Source organism: Oryzias melastigma, linkage group LG20, assembly GCF_002922805.2.
Source record: "Oryzias melastigma strain HK-1 linkage group LG20, ASM292280v2, whole genome shotgun sequence".
NCBI lineage: Eukaryota > Metazoa > Chordata > Actinopteri > Beloniformes > Adrianichthyidae > Oryzias > Oryzias melastigma.
The window spans coordinates 873,876-896,668 of record NC_050531.1 but is presented as its reverse complement, the minus strand read 5'-3'; the positions used below and the strand labels follow the sequence as shown (position 1 = coordinate 896,668).

At 41.9% G+C, this 22,793-nt stretch overlaps 1 protein-coding gene across 2 annotated transcripts in view; it reads left to right on the top strand.

The window, feature by feature from the left end:
* LOC112151339 (cadherin-18) overlaps window positions 1-22,793 on the top strand; it is a 216,225-nt gene that overhangs the window by 106,871 nt on the left and 86,561 nt on the right. For both annotated transcript variants that reach the window (XM_024280203.2, XM_024280202.2), the window contains exon 2: window positions 20,692-21,239. In XM_024280203.2, the coding sequence (XP_024135971.1) occupies window positions 21,009-21,239 (231 nt within the window). In that variant the 5' untranslated portion in view covers window positions 20,692-21,008. The remainder of the gene's footprint in view (window positions 1-20,691; window positions 21,240-22,793) is intronic.

The following is a 22,793-nucleotide window of genomic DNA, read 5'->3' as shown; positions in this document are numbered from 1 at the left end:
GACACAGAACGGTATGCATCACGCTGACATTATTGCACTCTGGGTTTCTTCACGATGGGTGAGAGCAGCATTAGAATGATTCATCTGCTACTCTCTGTCAGTGACGAATGGCCAACAAAGCATTTCCTTTAAGAGCTCTCAGCACTATAAAAGGAAGTTTGAACGTGGGCAAGAGTCTACAGTACTCTGTTGTGTTACGGCGTGGTGCCGCTGACCCCACAACGCACAAACAGTTACTATAAACTCAGTTCTGTGTCTAATTATCACTAATACGTTTATCTTTCTTGGATAAGTTCAGACGTGTCCGTTTCTCTGTGAATTAAAGCCGTTCTTCAAATATCTGGTTGTTTCTCTGATGTTTCCATGAAGCAGATTTTCTGTTAAATATTACAACTAAAACAAAGAGTTCCTTTTAAAATGAAGAACGATGGACAGGCTTCATAGTGTGGCTTTAAAAGCTCTGCTTAATAAATAACATTTCATGTGGAACAAAGGAGTTTGAGTGGAATATTCCGTCTGTTGGTGTGTTCAGAGCTGAAGGAGCGACTCTGCAGACCGTAACAACACAGGCGTTTGAGTGCATGAATACTTAATGCACTATTAGAGGGTTTTCATCCCATAGTTTGAGTGTTTGCTCAGAGACTTCCCTTTTTTAAATAGCTCTAAAAGATGAACTGTCATTATGTAACCACTCTGCATTACTGGGGGCTGGTTTCTTCTGCTCGTAGATAGTGGCTGGTGTCTAGCATTCTATAAGAAAACATGTCTTTGTGAACCTGAATTCATTCTACAACAATCACATTTCACGCTGCAGAGTGTTTCTTCTCATCTTTACTCTGCAGGTCATTGAGATCTACACACGGACCTTGAGACAGTTGCTGCTTTTAAAACAGGATCAGGAGGAAGTGAAAATGTCTGGTGGATCTGAGTAGGCTTTGCAGGGACAGTGTCTCTGTTTCCACGTCCTCCGTTTCTACCCCAACACTTCAAAGCCCCAGAGATATGAACTTCAGTGGAATATGGACTCTAACTCAAAAGCCGTGTCGTTTCCTGACGGGGCGGAAAGGCGAGTCACGTCAGGTAGTTGTCAGTGTCACAGTGCAAAGAGAAACCCCGATGTGTGGCGCTGATAAAACATTAGTGTGCTCCACGCCTGCCAGAGCCGCTCAGCCGGCCCGCACGTCGCCGGGATGCTAATTGGGCCGTGCCAACGATACATGATAGGGGGAATGAGAGGCAGGGGAGGGCTGATGGACAAGGCGTCCATACTGATTTGCAGATTTGTGGTGGATGAGGGGGGAGCCGCTGGGGGTTGTCTGCTGAAGTTAGGACGACAAATGGAATTTTAATGCCACTACACAGCAACAGAAAGAAAAAAGAAAAAGAGAGTTTGATAAACACGGATGACCCAAATATGCTGAAGCCTCTTCTTCGGGTTCTCTCCTACATGACGAGGGTTTATGAGGAGCTGAACTCGTCCATATCAGGCAGCAGATGCAGAAGTTGGTGCATTTCTGACTTTTATGGAGATGCATTTGAGCCGACGGTGAGGAATGCACTTCTCTTCCTGCCTTCAGTGAACACGCCGTTCCATTGTGGTTCATGCTCCATTTCATTGTGTGGTGAGTAATCAGATTCTCTTCAAACGCTTTCCTGAATCGGGACTGAAGCGTTCACTTCAAAACAGACCCCCCTCCACCACCCCCCTGACTGTACTTGAGAGCTGCTGCCAAACCGTCAGATCACGCTCCAAAGTGTCAAACTGTTTCCCGTGAACAAAAGTGAATCTAAGAGAGCAATTAGAACCAAAATCAAAACCTGAACTCTGTGCCAAGAACCCGACTCTGAAGCTCCTGTCAAACCCTGCGCAGAATTTCTCTGTTTCTGACGTCTGCAGTGTGATAGAGATTGTCTGATTCTAGATATGATCTCGTCTGCCTGTAGTTTCTGAAAAATCTTCATTTTGAGTCAAACTAATGAGGGTTTGTGATTGTTCCTCTAGTCTCCTTGTCCTACCAGGTTTAGGTTGTTAATTCTTAATTTGTGTGGAATATCATCAGTGTGTTTAAGTCTGTGGTTTCAGTCCTTCATTGTCAGGTTTCATCAAACAGGAAGTACCAGCTGGCTCCAAGAAACCAGAATCCCATAGACCTCAATAGAGAAATAAACAGCAGGTCCTCAGTCGTTCTATTGGTCAGAATAACCGATCTGGCTCTGATACATTTTTAACATATTTTGATAATTCTCTTGTTTTTCATGATACATTTTATTTAAGGTTATAAACCGACCAATCAGAGGTGATGCCCGCTGGCCCCCACCTCATGTGCTCGAAACATTTTTGAAATTCTCCTGAACTCTCTTTCAGTGGAGGGGGTGTGGCTTTCCAACAAACTCACCCTTGATTGGTGAGAGTGGTTTCCATGGAAACAATGACTCAGACCGATTCAGACCAATCACTGGTTACTAACATTGTCTGGTTCCAACATGATGATGTCCATATCGCGAAAAAATGGCGCCTGGATTGGTATTTTCTATGAGTGACATCACAGACGCATTGTCCATCTCTATATACTGTCATTGATTGCTCCCTGGTTTCTGTCAGATTGAAGTTTGTTCATTGAATGTTTAATGTGATGCTTGTGACTGAAGTGAAACAGCCTGAGGGGAAAAGATTTCAGGGTTCTGGAAAACGTGGAACTTCAAAGATTCACTTTGATCATTTTTGGATCTATTACCCAGCATTCCCAGTGAGTTCATTAGAACTTCACCTCTGAGCTGTGGGGTCGGGGATGTTGGTGCGTGGTAAGCCTGCACTCTTTTCCCATCATCCCTTTGTTCACATATTCTCCCACTAGCTTACAACCCCTCACACCCCAACCCAACATTAACGGTGCAACAAAAGTGGCGAGCGACCTCGTTTCCATCCGTCCAGATTCCAGCTCAGACGAGGAGAACAAAGACGTTCGTGGATCTATTTGTCTGCAGGTGGATGCATCAGAATGGGGCGGAGCAGCTTGTGGCTCCGCCCAGTGTATTTTCTACGTCTCAAATACAATCTTTTTCAAACTGCATCTTTTTCCTGCTTCATAACAATTGGAATAAATAAATAAACAGAAATACATTCTGAGCTGAATTTTCTCTGTCATCCATCTACAGAAATATTCCACAAGGACATAAAAACTGCGTTTTCATCAGAGTGGGTCTCTAAAGGAAGTGAAGAGTGATGCAGATATGTGAGGAAATGGACAAAACTAGGTTTAAAAATATACGTGTGACCAAAACCATCAACATCAGATAGAACTGTAACTTGTTTTATGATAAACCCACAAACAGGGAGCTCTGACGTCTCATTTAAACTCATCAATGTAATCTCTTGTAATGAATCAGAAATATTTTTGAACTGTTTGAGTTTCGTGAGTTCATACTGGATTTAATTACTATTTACATTGAAGTTATTAAAACTGCTCCTTTTTTATTACAATAAACTTAACAGAGATCTTAAAAAAGGAAAGAATGAATCAATCAGTCTGGGAGGACGATGCTCTTGGTCAATCAATTACAGATTCGATAGATTGAATGGGAATCCTCCGGTTTTGCTGTAGCAGCGTCGGAGAATAAACTGAAACATGTGAAACCACCGATGGTTCTCCCACTTCAGACTAATCTCTGCTATTGTCTCTGTTTGTGTCAGCAGCTCGTCCTTTATTTGGATGACTTTGCATATTTGTCTTTCTGCCCCCCTCCCTCCTGGTTCTCTGCAGGCTCTTGAAAAGCAGTACAGTGAGCATCTGTGAAATCCCCAAATCTCTCACACTCCCTCCACTCGTGGGAATCCACCTGGCAGCGAAAAAGCAAGCTTATCTGAGTATGAATGCAAACGGGAATAACCTCCGCCTCACTTTGTGGGCGAGAACACAAAGGCGGTAAAATCCTCCTCCTGCTCTTGTTTTAGAGCGAACTCTGTCAAACCCCAGAAGGTTCTGTCTGGATTTAGACCCTCAAACATGAGCAGAGCTGCAGGTGACACCATGCATTTCCATGTTCCCTCCACCGGGGGCCTTCTCCTCTCTCCTGTTGGGCGGAGGCTGACCTAAATCGCAGCTAACGAACCTCCAGCATTACACGGGTCAAACGTGTTTTCATTGATTAGTGGATTACACCGTGTCATGTCATTGTTGCATCCCTGATCCTTCACTTAATCTGTTCTAACCTTTTCTTTTACAGCAGCTGAATTCAAAACTTCCCCCAGACTTAAACAAAATAACAACCTTCACTGCCAAAGAGGAAGAGTGACGCGTCATGAAAAGTGTTGCCTTTTACCGGCCTTGATTATGGTTTTTTATGGTGTCTGTTGGCCCCGGAGCACAGCGGTCCTCTCATGTCTTTTTGTTTTATTTGGATGCAGCTTTGGTCTTGTAAAAGTTATTTTCAGGATTTGTAAATTGAATCCTCCTATGACGTGTAATTTACGGCTAACGGCGGCTCACTGACGGCGTATTCACACGTCTGTTACGGTTTCAGCAGACATGAAAGCTTATCTTTACTTTCCTGTCTGGAATTGTGGATCTCAGATTACCTGAAAGTAAAGTCTGGTGTGACTCACTGTTAAGTTAAAGTATACCGACTATTAGGGAAACCAAAGAGGGACGGTAACGCAGAAGGACGGAACACGAGTGGATTCAGAGTTGAGTTTTGAAGAAGTGCTGACGCTCATCAGTGTGTGGCGAAGAGGACACTACTGAGTATTAACATGTGGTGAACAGACCACTGGACTGACTATCTTCTTCTTTTTAATGATATTAGTTCAGGTCAGTGATTCCAACATCCCATAATAAGAAGCAGCTCTTAGAACTGTTTGATCATGTGGTTTGGAGAAGGCCTTTTTACCGACAGCTGCATGATGGGGGAGAAGGAGATGTTTGAACTTGATAGTGTTATCTTTAAGAGAAGAATAGTCTTCTTTACCTTCACTGATCGTCCCACACAGATTCTCCAGGCTTGTGACCCCCCCCACCTGAAAATGTCAAAGTAGAAACAGAACACCAACAATCTAAAGAAGGTCCAGTCTGTTTAGCTTACCGATGTACTTTGTGCCACATTGTATTAAAATGTTTCATTGATGAAGATGTAAAATAATGTGATTTTTATTTATTTATGCTTCTCCACGTTGCCATGGATACTCCTCTGACCACCCTCACCGACATGTTCTAACATGCAGCTATCTGCTCTTCTCAAGGCAGCTATGTGGCGAATGAAGCCGGCTCACCCCGATGATTAGCTCAGGTGGTGGCCAGGTGAGACTGTACTGGAGAAATGTCGGCGTGTGGTTCTGGGCTGGGCTCAGGAGACTCACTGAAGCCTGAACATCCACCAGTTTGCTGTGACAGTGTCGAGGAATAAGACTTATTTCTATAAATAAGCGCTAACATGAACATCTCTCTGGCAGTAAAAGAACAACCGCGCCTGCAGAGACTGCAGCGCCGTGTTTGCACAAGCACGGATAATTGAAACTCACCGTAACAAAGTATTGATCAATAAAGTTTAGCGATAAAGGAAAATCTATATCAGGATCATCAGTCACTGACCTCATTAATAAACACCTGAACTGTTTTTCCCAGAAGCCCCAAATTCAGGTCTTAATCAGCTGTTATAGATGAAGAGCAAACAACTGCAAAGATAATAATGACGGCTGTAGAGTCGAGTTTTCTCTGAGCTCTCCCCAGATTCTCCAGGACAGAAGGAGCTGCTTCAGGATCCTCCCGGATAACTGAAGCTCCATTACCTGGAAAAGTGATTGAAGCGATCAATTTTTCCCATCATTGAAAGAAAACGCTTGAATGGTTTTGGAAACTGGTTGACGTGCCTTCGGTTTATATATGTCTCCATGAGAAAAGGCCTTGAGGAGAATCCAGGACTTGATGGATGGAGAAGAGATTGCTTTTATGTTCTGGGAGCGCCTCAGGAAAATAGTTTGGCAACAGAAAATCTGGAGTAAAATATTTGGTGGAAGACGGATGTTTGGATGAAAATCTACAACCGCTTTAAGTTAGTTAACATTTGAAGCAGCGGTCTCAAACTGGCGGCTGCGCGTTATTTTCGGCTTCCAAGTGGATATTTTGTGTTCCCCGCCTTAATATGAGAGTTCAATGTGTACTAATCAATATCTTCTGCATGTCCACGCTTCTTCAAATAAAGCTTTGTAATTGCTTTGTGATGTTACAGCTTTATGTTTAAAACTACTGCTTTTGCTATTGTTGTTGGATCTGGTAGTCAGAAAAGTCTTTGGCAACAGTTGCTAGCGTCGTTAGCTCCTGTGTCGTCAGAAAAGTCCTTAGCAACAGTTGCTAGCGTCGTTAGCTCCTGTCGTTTCACAGTGTTAACATATAAGTCCTTATAGCAACAGTTGCTAGCGTCGCTAACTCCTGTCGTTTCACAGTGTTAACATATAAGTCCTTAGCAACAGTTGCTAGTGTCGCTAACTCCTGTTGTTTCGCAGAAAATATTGCTCATTAGTTCATAGACATAAATAAAAGTTTACTGAACTCGTTCAGTCGACATAGACAATGGACCAAAAACATATTTTTGTCACAAATGGAACCCCATACGGCCCAGCCTGAGCTAGACTCCGCCTTCAGTGGCCTCATGGTAAAGTGAGTGTGAGAACCCTGATTTCAAAGGTATTGATGATCAGATATGGATTGACAGGTTTGGTCCCTGTAAAGGTGTTCCTCCCTGTTTCTTGTCAGTCTCAGAGAATCTCAGTAGTTCCACCATCAGCTCTGATCCAGGCTTTTCTCATCTGCATGCTGTGCAGCAGAACTGCACCATTTGGATGGAGATGATGCGACTTGAGAAAAAACCCAGAATCTTTTCCTCTTCTGTGCAGTGGCCAGCAGATGGATGCTGTCTGCTTCATCCTGGCGTTCCTGCTGCACGATGAAAGCTGCAGAATCCAGCCATTAAACACACACCAGATGGAGCGTTTTCCATCTCCTCCCCGGCTCTCATTAAGCAGCCAAACAACATATAGTGGGGTTGAGGAGTGCAGGCATGTTTTCTAAATTGACACCTAGAAAAAAAGAAGCAGTGAAATATTCGGGTTGCGTAGCTTGGCACATAAACATGAGCGCCTTCCTGCTCTCTTCCTGCTGGCCTTTGCGCTGCTGAGCTGCGGTGGGTCGAAGTAATCAAAGCTGCAGGGTTAGGACAGATGGCGTTTGGAGTCTAGTGCACCGGAAGGACAAGTTACTGTTGACTTTGGGAGAGATGCAGGGAGGCGGTGACTGACACTCCATCCTCCCCTCATGACTCACTGGGAGTCATTACTGCAATGGGCCTAATTACCTTCAAGCCTAATCTGTGTTTAAAAACCTGCTGCTTTTTTTGTTTTTAATTGCGCACAACTGTTGGGAAAAGACTGCAGAGCAGTGCTGGGATGTGTTGCATGAGCAGAAGCAAAAGAAGAAAGGCCGGATTGATTAAATATGGAGGTAATCACAGCCTCACACTGAGTCTTTAAACAGGTGTAGCTGCAGCGGACCAATCAGACGGGGTTCTGTGTTATGTTTAACATCAAATTTCAGTTTTCTCGTATGAATGTAAAATCCCTCCCAGACTCATGAGAGGAAAGCAGATAGATCGGATTTTCAATCTTCAGATCCAGATCAGGAAATTCATTTTCATCAACAGACTCGTGATTATTAGAGGATCTCTGGGCTGTTGTTCTTTTGTTGACTCGGTTACGTAATGGAATTTAAGTTATAGTAAGTGTGAGATCTCAGCTGTTATTAATATAAAATATCATAATCTGCTTCTGAAAAACAGATTAAAATGTGCTGCAGTGCTTTAAGAGAAAGTGCTGTTTTACTGCAGAGTTTTAGGAAATGAATCTTTTTTTTTGTTGCTCTCTGAGGGATTTCTGTGGTTCTGATGTTGTTGGTGGTAAATTTCCTTTAATAATTTAAAGTTTAGTATTTGGGATTTTGTGTTGTGAAAGTGGAAATTTAATTTCCCAGGATGTGTTGGTTTGATACATGTGAGGATAATGTGATTAAATCTTGAAATTTTGATCTTCCAAACATTTTGCTGAAGGGATTTGGTATCTTTGCCAGATTCAAAATGAGACGGTTTTTGATTACAGAATCCACACATTTAAACATGGAATAAAGGTCATTTTAATGGTTGCAAATCAGTATAAATGATTTTTAAAGATTTTAGATTCATGCCGATGAATTATTATTTAAATCCGGACATCCAATAACTGTATTTAGGATCAAGAGTTTAATCACATCTTGGAAACCCAGTTAAAATGAAGTTGAACCTAAAGTAAAAACATAAAATGAAAATGAATAAAATACAACAAGAGGAAGTATCTTGCATTAGATAGTAAAAGTTGAACAACAAACAGATAAATAAATATGTTTTCTTAGCTCAGTGCATACAGGCCAGCTGTGATAGTGATGGACATTGATTTTAAGGCTGCAATGATTAATCTTAACAATCAATAACATCAAAACCATTTTGTCAGCACAAAGTTGATCATTTATTCATCTTGTTTGTGCAGGTAGAAAACAAAGAAGCTTCATGGGAGAAACTAAGAAATGAATGCAAACTGAAGTTGACTTGGATGCTCCTTTTGCAATATTTAAAAAAAATCACAGAAACCCTGATTAGAGCTCCAGTAGATATATCGTTTATGTCATCTTAAGATATGGTACATGAGAATGATTATTTTTGACAATACGGACATGTAGAAGTGAATATCAGTCCAATTATATAATTGAATAATAGACTCATTGTGAAAACCTTCCTAACTTAAGACTCCAGCCCAGAAATGAGACTTTAACTTGCAGGAAATAACATTGTAGCATCACCAAGAGTTCAGATCTTCTGAGACATTTGTCTTTGGAAATGATGAAAACTGACGTTTGATTGTTTGATTTTTCATGATTTTAAGAACCAAATTGCAGCTGAATTTATCAAGTAACCAAGAGTTAAAGAACTTAGAGTGAGTTAGGTTTCTTTGGGGAAATCCGTTCTCTTCAAGTCGACTTTCAACAGACAAAAGTATTGGGGTGATGGTTCTCCGGTCACGCCGCTTAAACATGGAAACCTGTTTGCTTTAGTGCACAAGAAGACATAAATAGATTTCTCCAGCAGATTTCTTACCCAATCCAGGTTATTTAGGCCCATATATGTTACGTGATCATTGAAGAACTACAGAATGGTTGAAGGTTTCCGTCATTCTGCTGCATATATTGAAGTACTTGAGTTTTCTCAAAAGTCTACTTTACAGTGGAACCAGTTGAGATGGTGTGGTGTTTGTGGGCGCCTGTCTCCACAGAGAAGGTCCTTTATTCCACCTAGATGCTTGGTCTGGTTGACTTCAGCTCTTTTCTCCTCTGGTCCAGTGTCATAGTCACAGGTTGGAGGCTCATTTCCTCCATGGGGATGTTTGCTGGGGGGTGGTAGAGGGGTCTGAGATATAGGGGTTGATAGTGAGGTGTGAATTGGCAGACTGCTGAGGTGCAAAGTCTGAGGTTGTAGAAAACAGTCAGCATGAAGTTGGGAGCTAAATCTAAGACAGAAAATATACATATATATCAGCTCAGTTAGTTATTCCACACGTTGGTTATTTTCATGACATACCAGACCTCCCAGATGTTGTTTTTCTGGAGATTATCTCCAGCTTCTTCTGGTTGGCACATTGATCCTTCCTAAGTCTTAGTAAGAACTTCCTGTAGATCCTTCAGCCGGCTGCTCACATCTGGTTGTTGCTTGAATAACAGACAGACTTTGCTGATATTGCTGAATCCACACACACTCTCTAAACTGTCTTCATGGGACAAGCAAAGAACATTCCAGCTGGTGATTTTAAAGCAGTCCTGCAGGGATTCACTGAGTTCCTCACCGTCCTGGTGGACACGGTTGTCTCTTTACAGCAGGAACTTGAACACATCCATTGAATAGTTTGCTTACAATAGTCGTGTCTGTAATGTCTGAATCAGGGATTGGCAACTCCAGGCCTCAAGGGCTGGATTCCTGCATGTTTTCCAACATACCTGCTCTGGCTCCTTCTCATTGGCTGGAAACACCTGAACCAGGTAATCAGTCTGGAGTAGGACTGAAGAATCATGCAGACGCAGCGGCCATCGAGGCCTGGAGTTGCCTGTCCCCGGTCTGAACACTAAGAAAACAGATAACCCAGAAACAACTCAGGACAAGGCAGGTCGGTACCAAAGATTCATGGAGGATCGGAGTAGAACCTCTGTTCTCCTGAAGGGGCCGCAGGAGGAAGACCTGCTGGTACCAAGTTGAGGAAGAGCCTGTTGTCCAAACAGGAAGTCTGTTTAACTTGTAGTTAGACACAGTCGAGCTTGTTGTCCAGAGATCCACAGAACGAGAAGAAGGTGGGATGGACAATGTAGTACTCTGGAAGACATGGACTGGATCAGTAAACGGGAGCTTGGTCGATGACGGGAACTTGGTCGGGAACAGAGAAACTTGCAGCAATCTGAAGTAAGAACAAGACAGAGACGTGGTCAGGGATGGTCAGAAACAAGACCTTACCAGAACTTGAAGGTTGCTGGAGTGAAGAACTGACAATGAGGGACAGAAGTGGAGGAACATAATTCATAAGGACAGACAGGTGGACAGGTCAAGGTCATATTTGGTCCTTTGGTTATTCTGCTCTGGTGTCATCATGTCATGCATTAATTCTTCAAAATCTTATTTTGTTTTGATATTTTCTTCTGTTATCCTGTTTGTTCATTGGATTACATCCAGTGAATCAGATCTGGTCGCTGGTCACCTGAGACTCGTCTAATTCCAGGTGTGAACTGACACGCTGGAAGCCGTCCACTTGTTGATGGATTCACGGCCTGATGAGTTCTAATTCTGGGTGTGAACGGAGCCTTCATTAACCAGCTGGAGAGCTAAAAAAAGAGCCAGTTTATATAAGTGAAGGTGGAGGAGATGCACTAAATCCAGCCATTCAGACAGTTCAGCCAGCCTTCATTTCCTGTGTTAAGGTAGCATGAGTCACCGCCGTCTGATGGCTAAACCTCGGAATAAATGCCACCTTCTAACGACTAATTTATCCTCAAACTCCAGGTCTGTTTATGCAGAACATTCGGAGGTTTTCTTCACTGTTGAAGCTGATTTTGATCATCTCCTTTTATCACCAACATTAAGCTTCGGCTCATCCAAACGACTGAAGACTCCTTTAACACGCTAATGATATGGATCATGTGACCACATCCAGGTTAGCTTTAGAGGGACATGAAAGGGATTACCTTCCAAACAGATTCCTTCTATCCTTCTGAACAACTAAACCAAATTATTTTCCAGTCAAATACACGATAAACCACTAAAGCGAAACATTTTGCTTGTTCTTTATTTATTAAAGGCTTTCCCAGGACTATTACTGCGATTCAGCCGCAGAAACTGTGGATCTCATCAAACAAAGCCGGTATTTTCATCTCCTTTGATCAAATCCTTGAACAGAGAAGTTTAAACCCAAACAACCTGCCTCACAGCACTGGATCAAATCTGTTTATGTCTAGTGAAATGCACTTTGATAGAAATATATCTACAAGATCTGCTGAATACACACATGGTGTTCCAGCAAATCTTTCTTTACCTACAGGAGGAAGAAGACGTTTAAAACGAGCAAACGTATCTTCTGTGTCGACACGTTTCCATGTTACACACAAACGTCCAGATTTTGAAATGTAGTTATTCTATTATGACATATATCTATGACAACATGTTTGGTGAGTGGCTCTCCACGGGACAGCAGGGTCGTTGACTAAATCCACATTTGTGTGTTTGGAGTTGGAGCTCAGTGTTTTTTCCAGGTTTCTTTTGCCCCGCCCCGTTTCTCGTGTACCTCCTCCAGCTGAGTGACACGTCTGCAGGCTCCTCACGGACCTCATAAACGCTGGAAACCGCTTTGGTTTCTTTGGAGAGGAGGTGAAAGTCAAGAGGCTCTTCGGTCGTGGTCATCTCACTGGTTCTGAGTGCAGAGCAGTGGTTCAGTGTGCTGTCTTCCATGGACAGGAAGCTAAAGCTGTGAAGTCTAATGCAGTGGATGAGCTCTCAGCAGGGGAGCTAAACATCCACTATCTGCAGCAGACGGCGGGAGTTTGTTCTCCTCAATAGAGGAGCCTCTTTTGTTTTCTGCTGCGTCTTGTCCTCTATTGCTCCCGTTTTACTTGATGTATCATGGAGGCTCGGAGCTCCTGCTGCGTCATCAGCAGCTGTGATTGTGTGCACGGAAAGCTGGCTGGGCTCCAGCTAAGGTCTTATTAAATTGTGGTTGTTTACATGACCAGTTGAGCCCTTGTAATTGAGTTTTTCTGTTGCATGAATAAAACAGCAGGCAGATATGTGGCGTCTCCGGCGATAAACAGAAGTTAACGAAAGGTCCAAGTGGGATGCTGGGAGGAGAATGACAAGATGAGCTGGACCACAGGAAGGAAAACAACAACTTTGGAGAGAAATTCTGCATAGTTTTCATAAATTATGCCGCAGGGACAGATGGATTCAACTTTATGTAAATGTCGATGTCTCTCTGTATGTTAATATCAATACTCAGGTGCCAACATTAATGGTTCTAACAATAAAGTGTTGGCTTATGTCCCCGATTCACTATTTTATGACTAAAAAGCTAAATATCTATCGTAATGAATAAAACATGCCCCAGAAAAACTGCTGGGATCCCGACTGACATCAGAGAAATGAAGTTAGATGATCTGATCAGCTTCAAGTCTGGTTTGGACCAACGTTGATGATCGCTAATGCTTATGCTACAACAGTTCTGAGTGGTTCAATGCCTCCATCTGGATTGTAAATCATCATGTTAGTCTGTCCAACAGTCCTCAACTTCACCAAGTTCACATTCCACATGCTTCACGACAGGCGTGGACAGCGACTGCTGCAGGGCGTTACCGAGGTGACGAGTCCGTTAACATGTTCTGGGAAATAGTTGCTGGTTTATTGTCAGGAATGTTTCATGTCAGTTGTGTTGTTTTCCGTTTAGCTTCTCGTGTTTAGCTGAAGTTCTCATTTCATGGAAACTAGCTTAAATTCCTGCCACATTTTGCGGGCTGCTAGCATTCATTCTTCTTTCTTTTGTGTAATTTAATTTAATTAAAAAAATGAATATGGAGGACAGTCAGGAAAGCTGGAGACTGTTTTTATTATGTGTCAGAAAGAATAAAAGACTCGTTGAGAACAACTCGGCGTCGTCTGCGATCAATAATGGAACAAAAGGTGAAGTATAACAACACGACTTCACTAGAGACGCTGCAGAGGTATTCAATTCAAAAAACTTTATTTATCGTCAGGAACCGAACGTCAGCAGAAATGTTAAAACACATTAATCAACATAAATACATACAAAACAGATCGATCTATGAAATCGATAAAGGTAGAGTAGAGCGGTCGACCTCTGATTGGAAGACTGCAGGTTCGATTCCTGCTACAGGAGTATACACCATTCACCGTCTCGTGGTTCCACACCTGAGAACACATTCACAACACTCACACTGCTGGGATTGGTCGACATCAGTGCTGACAGGTGTGACAGCCATCCTGGATCAAACCACCAAACAGAACGAAGAGCTTTGTTTTGTTTCCAGTTGAACCAGGTTTATGGGACATCTCAGACGGGTGGAAAGATCGCAGGTTTGCTGTGTTCTAACAAACCAAAATCTTTGCTTCTCTCCTCCTGTGATGGTCCAAACAAATCCTCTGAAATCTGGATTGTTTAGCTTTATTTATCGAGCACATTTCCTGTACAGAACACCTCAAAGTACTTTACATAAAGTGACAGAAGAGCATACACCGTGTAGAAAAACAGTCAGTAAAACAGGAGGAAACCTACTTAAGGCTAAAAGAAAAAGGATACGTTTTAATTTCTTTTTAGTTCAAACCTCCACAGTGGATGAAGCGCCACATCCTTCCCTTTTCACAGGCGAGGCCGTGCTGGAATGTTGGTTCCTGTTCTGCTTATTTTAGGTCTACAGGTTAAAACAGTTAAAGAAATCTGAGTTTTCTTCTTGAAAAACATTCATTCCTCCTTAAACAAGAGGTGGCTAAATTAAAGCTGGTGGAAACAAACGACTGCAGCTCTGGAACAACAATAACGCTCGAGGAATGTCAATCAAACTGTTGCAATCGTATAAATCATCATCAAAAGAGCAGAGAAACCAGCAAAAGGCTCAAACAGAAAAAGGAAATGTTCCGAACTGTAAAGTGAGTCAGTTTTTCTGCTGGCTGAACCTCCCGGGAGACGGAGATGAGTTATTTCTGCACTCGAGGTGTGGGCCTCTGGGGGCCAAGAGGCAGGCGCCTTTTAGACCCAGCTCCTCATGACATCCACTGACAGGGACGTGGCGGGTGGCGAGCGAGGGGCGGGGCTTGTCTCTGCACTCCTCCCTGTTTGGACGAGCGACTGCGAGGGGATTAAAGTTCTGCAGCGAGTTGAAACTTCTGTCTGTAGACTGCTGTTGTCAGCGCTGCAGAGAGTGGACTTTGAAGATAGAACGGCCTCGTTCTGCATGGAGGGAAGAAGCCAAGCGGTTGGAGATCAAACGACTTCCTGTTGGTTAAGCTTTCAACTGTCATAAACGTGTTGTAGTGTTTATATTCCTAGAATTCTGTTTTGAATTTCGGATATTTTTGCATAAATACTTAGAACTGCTGAATCATTTCTAAACGTCTAAACAACAAATTCTCGTCACATATTGACGTTTTGGGTTTCTTAACTCATCGTTTTTTGACTGCTGACTATTCGTAAAATCAGGGGTCCACAACCATAGGAGGCAGTACCGGACATGGATTGGTCCTTGGGACACGTCCAGTACCAGCACCCAAACCCGGTACCAAACCTGTTCCGATCCAAACCAGTACCAGATGCAGTATTGGACACCGACTGGTCCTTGGGACGCGTCCTATACCAGGACCCAAACCTAGAACCCTAACCCGGCACCAAACCGGTATCTGACCAGGTCCAGTACCAAAACCTGGTACTGTCACCCTAACCCAGCACCAAACCGGTACCAGACCCAAACCAGTACCAGATGCAGTATTGGACATGGACTGGTCCTTGGGATACGTCGAATACCAGTACCCAAACCCTGTACTAAACCTGTTCAGACCCAAACCAGTACCAGACGTGGAACTACACTCAGACTGGTCCTCAGAACGTGTCCTGTGACCACACCCAAACCTGGTACCCTAACCCGGCACCAAACTGGTAGCAGACCCTGCCTGGTACGGCACTAGGTTTGATCCGGTACCCTAACCCCGGTACTGGACCCAAACTGGAACCAGAGGTGGTACTTGGCACAAACTGGTACCAGACGCTGGATGACCGGTCCCGGGTTAGGGTAGCCGTTCTGGGATAGGGTACGGCGTGCTCTGGGTCTCGGTACTGGACCAGTTCGGATTGGTGGCCTGGAGGTCTGAGACTCGTGGTTTAATGATGAGTTGGGGACGCTCTACTTTAAGGGTCCTTAACCAAACGTGAGGAGGTTGGAGTGAGAATGAGTTGGTCTAAAACATTCTCATATGACTTTTTCTTTTAGGATTCTGCTACAATTTTTAGGATCTCCGTAAATATCTGAGTATTAAGCCAGTAACACCAACAGAATCATTTTCAAATTTGCTCAGAAACCGTCTCAGCATGAAATCCTTCTCGCCGTCGCTGCATAACCTCTCTGCTAAACTGTGCACGTATGTAATGAAGCAGCCATGGCAGAGGTCTGCTCAAATCAATATCATCATCAGAAAATGTGAAAACGGATTTTCTTTGACAGAGCCAGATGCTGTTGATTTTATGGCTCCCTGAAATGTATTTTATTTGGAATCAGCGTGATAATCAGGCAATTAGGAAGCTGATTGAAGAAAGCCCTGGGAGGCCCGAGTGAAACCACTGGAAAAGATCTTTTCATTCTGACTCATGAGGTGGCTCGGCTCTCACAACAGTGTTTGTGTCAGAATGTTCTGTCGCTGTATGACATTAATAAATCAGAAAAAGTCTTTCTGCACGAAGAAGAAAACCTCAGAGTTCTGAAATGCTATTCAGACAGCAGCCCCATTAGCATTCAGCGAGGTGTTAATAACTGTCGGAGTGAGGGCAGGATTTGGGCGGAGCTGCAGCTCAGGATCACCTCCCAGATTACACATGACCAGTTGATTATTGGCTTTAATCCGGCCGATATGGAGCCGACTCCTCCTCTTTACAACTGCCTTTACGTCAATAGGAACTGCGAGTTTATCCAGCTGAGCTGCAGAATTTACATGAGGAGAATTGAAGCAGGAAGATTAGTCGCTAACATCATCTGGAACATATTTATTTTCAGGAAAAAGGATTATTTAACGTGACTTCAATGCATCTTTTATTTCGCTTTCCAAAGTGCCGACCAAAGCAGATTTTGAAGTCAGTCGGCTCCTATATGCGATTAAATATCATCTATTGTGAATAAGCGGAAGCACTTGAATGTTAGATCGACTCTCTTTACGAAGGAAGCTTTTCAAAGCTGTTTCTGGATCCTCTTTCACAGTCAAAGCTGAAGTTTTCTCTCTTCTTTTGCTTTTTTTTCTCAAAGATTCATTTTCTAAGTGAGGAAGACATTTTTATTTCCAGCAGCTTATCTGCTCACAGGTGTGTCAGTTTCCACCTGAAAGCTTTGACTCCGTTATTATCCTGTAGTTCCTCCATAAAAATCTATTTTGGAAAAATATTTGTGCTTAAAAAGAAAGATGTGGATTAAAGTAAAAGAAATATAATCACATTTTGATAAACTTCGATTTCTGATGGTTTCGAGTGACATTTTATTGATAATGATAAACATGTTTATTGCTTTTTACCATTGAATTAAAATAGTTTAAATGATTAAAAATACATGATTTCCCATGAACTTGACTTAAAGTCATAGATAACTTTGAAACATTAACTTTATGTATTTATTTCCTGATCTGACAGAATTATACTTTATAAATGTTTCCAACCAGATTTTTGTTGTTACTTGCAGTTTAAATTAGTGATGCACCAAAATAAAAAAAGTAAAGAAAATTGGTGGAATACGAGCAAAAATGTAAAAATCTGGCCGAATACTGAATAGTTACCAGATTTTGAGTTTTAATTATTTTTTAAATGTTGCATCAAAAGCCTGGAATACATTTTTGAGTGTTTTAAAAAGATATTAAATGTTTCTTTATATCATTTTATGATCCCTGCAGCCTTTAAAGTGGTTTTATTTTTTATTCAAAATAAACAGTCCAACACTAGATATGTATCATATCGTGATACGATATGTATCACGATATGATACATATCCCGATATATCCCAAGACAATACTAGAGACAATAATTCAGTTTTTAAAGGTTATGATTTAGAAAGAAAAAAAACCCTGAGTATTGATCCACTTTTCAAATCAAACAATTTCAAAATACATTTTATTTAATAATCAGCATTAAGCTCTGCAACTGTAAATAAAATACAAGTTGTTTTTAATCAATCAAATTCATGATGCTTTTCTTTAGGTAAGTTTTTATTAATAATTTTCAACACCCAACGTCTGATTTTAACGACTAAAAATGTTTCAGTGTGGAATAAAAAGAAAAAATCACGAATATTAAATGTGTCGTTATGTTCCGTATGTATGTTTGAGAAGATAAAGTGATTTGTTTCCAACATTTCTAAATGTAGCTGAACCTGTACTTGTAAATATTGTTGTCACGTGATTCATGTTTTGTGCGATTAATTAATCATGAGTTGTAACTTATTCATGTAACATGTAACATATTTTAACACAATCATTTCTGTATTTTTAGCCTCATTTTGAGGTATTTTCATTTAAGTTTTTGACATTGTAGCAAAACTAAAAGATCAAAATACAGCAAAATGAGGCTTAATCAAGTTTATTTATTATTACAAAAGACCCTTTACTTCTATAGCACCAAGTTTTTTTTCTTTTTTTTCAATATCAAACAATAAAAAAGGAAAAGATTCTGCTCCAGAATGCTGTAATTTATCACATCAAAAACAGAGGTAAAAACGTCTCTGAATGGTTCCAAAATGTTAAATACGTACTTCTTATTACCTCCATAATACAAATGTTAACATGTGTTATTTCACAGTTTGTTACAACAGCATGACCAGTGATTTTATGGTTTCCTTTAACCTGAATGTGATCGTTTTTAAAACTGGGATGAAGCTGAAGAGAGAAAGAGAATCTACGAAGGAGGAAATTAGACACGAGGATTTAAATTATTTAGACTTTGGACTTTTTTGCTCCGTCATCTGGACAAAAACAAGTGTGAGGAGGTGAAGTCTCTCTGAAATGATGCTTTGGTTCTCATGACGATCACTTTCCTCAGAAGGAAACATTGTGCAGTCAGACTGCACTATAGCTGTTACCATGAACTACACGTTTCCTCACAAATACATAAATAAATATCATCTTGGCAGCATTTGTAATCGATACAAATATCACAATTGAAGTATTGTGATATTCCACTGGATGAGTATATTTTTACCTTCATGGTAGAAAAGGTAATAATTAGTCTTGTATATCTCCATCTCACACGATTCGATACGCATCTCCATACATGATCCACTAATCCATACATTAAGGATTCAACTAACTTTTTGGTGATACGATACCGTCCAATTCTTTTACCAATAATCTAGATATTTCTTATTCATATGGCATTTAAAGCTATAAATAATCATGTATTTCATTTGACAGAGAAATGTATTCAGGTCATGACTTGGAAGAAGTGAGATTATGATTGGACGTATTTTTCCTTTTGTGTTGCATGAAAATAAAAAGATGAAAGAAAAAAAACAAAAAAAGAGAAACTGCAGTTATATCGATTATTAATATTATTAATTATTAATTGAATTTATAGCTTCTAACCAACATAATCTGTGGTTTTAAACGATACTGGAGTTGCCCGATCAATTTTTTGATATGTCTTTATTATCTTTTACATCCCTAACGATAAACAGTAGGGCTGGTATCACTGGGTACCTCATGATGCGATGCGATACGCGATACATGGCTCATGATATCGATAATATCGCAATACTGCGATAACTGGTAAAAATCCTCTCTAATAACTAACATTATATAGAAGAACACATATATTTTGAGGAAAATATATCCTTAAAAGTTCATCTTCAAGAATAAAAGAAGGAAACTGAGACGTCTTCAAATTGTTTCACAGACCAAACCTTAACAGTCTCTCCTTCATATTCACCCTGCTGTTTTGGGCGTTTGGCCTGTAAATGGCCCACTAAAGGTACTAAAGGTACTAAAGGTACTAAAGGTACTAAAGGTTTCAGCAGATGAACCTCCTCTTGATAACTTGGTTCCACATTTCCTGCAAACTCCAGATCTTTAATCTTTTGTTGCTTTTAATCCCTTTAAAACACCTTAACTCTACTTATATCTTTAGAAAAGGCACGAGATCATTGGGGCTGTTGGTTAACCAAACTTTGATTGTATCTTGGCATCTCACACCACTTATCAGCCTTACTTTGATTATCTCCCACCAAAGGGCGAATGTTGCATTTTTAGGCTGACTATATTCCAAACTTCCAAACCAACACATTCTCACTCCCAACTCGTCTCATATTGCCGTTTGGTTAAGGACTCCTCCAAGCCACTTTTTGACATTTTGGGTGTCCCCAACTGGTCATTTTTTGATGTGCTGGCTGCTCATAAATTGAAGTGTCCACAATCCTCGGTACATGGTCCTCGAGAAGCAGCCAGTACCAGTACCCTAACCCGGCACCGGACACAGTACTGGACCCGAACTGGTAGCGGATGCAAACCGATCCCAGATGCAAACCGGTACCAGGAGAGGGTACTGGGACTGGGTTAGGGTACCGGTGCGCTCCCCGTCCCTGTATTGAACTGGTTACTTTGTGGCCTTTAGGTTGGGGACCCGTGATTTAATGGGATATGCCAGCACGTCAAAAAACATGACAGTCATGAGACACTCAAAACGTCAAAAAGTGACTTGGAGGGGTCCTTAACCAAAGGACAATATGTGACGGGTTGGAAGTGAGAATGTGTTGCTCAATCACTCTGAACGGTCTATAGCTCTGATTCCCTTCAAGGGAGTTCACCAACCCTTTCTAACAACACCATTCCATAGTTTTTAATGTCTTCATTAGTTTATTTTTACAAATGACTCTCCATCCTAACAGATCCATGTTTGCCGTAATCAAATGTTTTGCTGCCGTCGTTTCCGTCTCTCTGCGGCTCGTTAGGCCTTTCTGCTGCAGAACAACCAAATCAAAGCTTTTCTGTGATTTCAAAGGATTTAAATCTGTTTTCTGGAATCAAAGGACCAAGGTTGGCCTGTGATTCACCGGACCTCATTTGAGGGGCTCACTCACCAAACAGCTCTTTGACCTTCAAGACTTAGAAAAGCTTTGAAAGCAATGTTTGTCCAATGACTTTTGTAGCATCTGCGTGATGACAAAATTGCTAGAATAATGAAACAAGAATTTGTGCTGCCTTTTTACTTTATTAAAGTCTGCCAGTGTGAAGTGTGTGCCTTCATCTGGGCGGATTTATGAGTCGCAATTTAATTGGAGGGAATTAAAGGATATTTATCCGCTAATATCCATCAAATTAATCTCTTTTCCCTCCTCTCTCTTCTAGGACGTCAGAATGGCTTCCAGGATTAACCTCTGCTCTTGGTAGAACATCCCACAAGTTCACATCTGTTTGAACAACGTCTCACCATCCAGGAAATCCCAGAATGTAAATGTGTCTGACCCTATTTTTCCACTCTCGGCTTTCGGCCATGAACCTGGAAGGACCTTCCTGGACTTCTCTTTCCATAGTTGGGATTTGATTCCTCGTTTGGCTCGGACCGCTGCTCAGGTCTGCAGCAGTGGCTGTTGGTGGCAGCTGCTGCTGCGGTGGACCCCGCCCCCTTGGACCACAGGGATACGTTTACAAAAGCAAGCACCGCCATGAGGATATCCATGACCTGCTGTCTTTGCCCGTTTTTGGTCTGCCTCTGCTTCATGCAGAGATGCTACGGGGCCAGCCACCATGTCCCCACCAAAGTGCCCTCCAAGAACCAGACCAAACTGGCCAACGGGGAAACGGAGGTGCACCACAGGCCTAAGCGTGGCTGGATCTGGAACCAGTTCTTTGTTTTAGAAGAACACATGGGACCAGACGCACAGTATGTGGGAAAGGTAAGCTTTCATCAAACGTCTGTTTCTCCATCCTGTTCTTTATTGTAGAATGAACTGCAGAGTCACGTCTCCTGCAGAAAGTATGTGCCTTTTTGTGCATGTTCTGATATTAAGATTCAGGTCTTATTCATGACGGTATGAGATGCCTTTCTAGCATTTCCAATATCTGGCTGTTCCTCCCCGAACCGCCCCAAAAATGTTTTATTCTCAGTAATTAAGTAGTGCCTCTGAGCACATCTGCCACTCTGGGAAAGCAGCCATGCAGGAGTATTAAGTTTGAACGTAAGAATAGCCCCGTGCATTAAGCTATCTTTGAACTAAAATATTCGATTTGGTCTCGCGGTTGGAAATAAACCCATCTTTCATTTTGAACTGAGAAATGAACCACTATGGTATGAAATTGGACAGTTGGGACCATGAAAGGGAGGGCTGTCTATCAGCGAGGCTGTAGCTGTAGTCTGGTCTCAGAATGGTTGATACCACTTAAGGAACAAAATAATGCAGTCGGTGTTGCTTTTGTTGGGCAGGGTTACTTCCTGGGACTTGCTGGTGACTTTCAGTTTCAGCCAGAGGGGGCTGGTTAAGTCCTCCGCCAGCAGATTGGCCGCCCTTATCTCCTGAAATGTGAAAATGTGTTTCTCCACTGCAGTGATCTTTATTCTAGGCACTCACCCGCAGACTAATCCTCAACCGCACTTGGCGAAAGAGAATGAAAAGACAGAATGCTTCTCTGGCTGCACACACGTCTGTATTTCAACCGTCATTCGATGGAGGAGAAAAACTAGGAGCTTAATATCCCTGGACAAAGGTTGAGGGAAAAATGCAAACATGACTTTTCATTCCAGATGTCTGCTTATTGAATGGAGGGTTTAATCGTGAGGCTTTGTTTACAGCTGGAACATGTTTTCCCTGGATTTTTGGAGCAATAAAGAGGCATGAAAGCCCACTCTACCAAAAAACAAACCCCTGCATTGATGAGCGACGCCTAAATGCTGCAGCTCATTAAAAGCTTCTCAATTGGCCTGTCTGAGCATAGATGTGCTTCCTTTTGTACCAAAGTGTTGCTGCTTTGCAGTTGATGTTTTGCAGCTACCTCGAGGTTTTGCTGCATCCATGCATGTTACAGCTGTTACAGTTACAGTTACAGGTTACAGCCTATGAAAGAAAACTAAACATAAACAGCTAATCCAGGACGATAATACGGCACTAAGAAGCAACATAAACATTATTAAGGAATCAATTTGACATGCATGTTTAAAGTGATGAGGTCTCCAGATGGCAAGCACAAAGCAACATTTAATTATGTGGGCTGGGACTAGTGCGCTGTGTGTCCAGGAGACAGAATGACCCTTAATTAGACAGAAGCAGCTGAGGAGGAGGATTAATGCACTCTGCATGTACTTCTCCTTATTGTTTTTTTTTCGTTTTCCTCTTCTTGTTGCTTGATTAAAAACTCAGGACATTAGCGAGCAGGAAATAAGCGGCTCCTCGGCCAAGTATTTCCAGATAATTGGTTCATCAAAAGATCTGCAGTATGAGACAGACACTTCATGA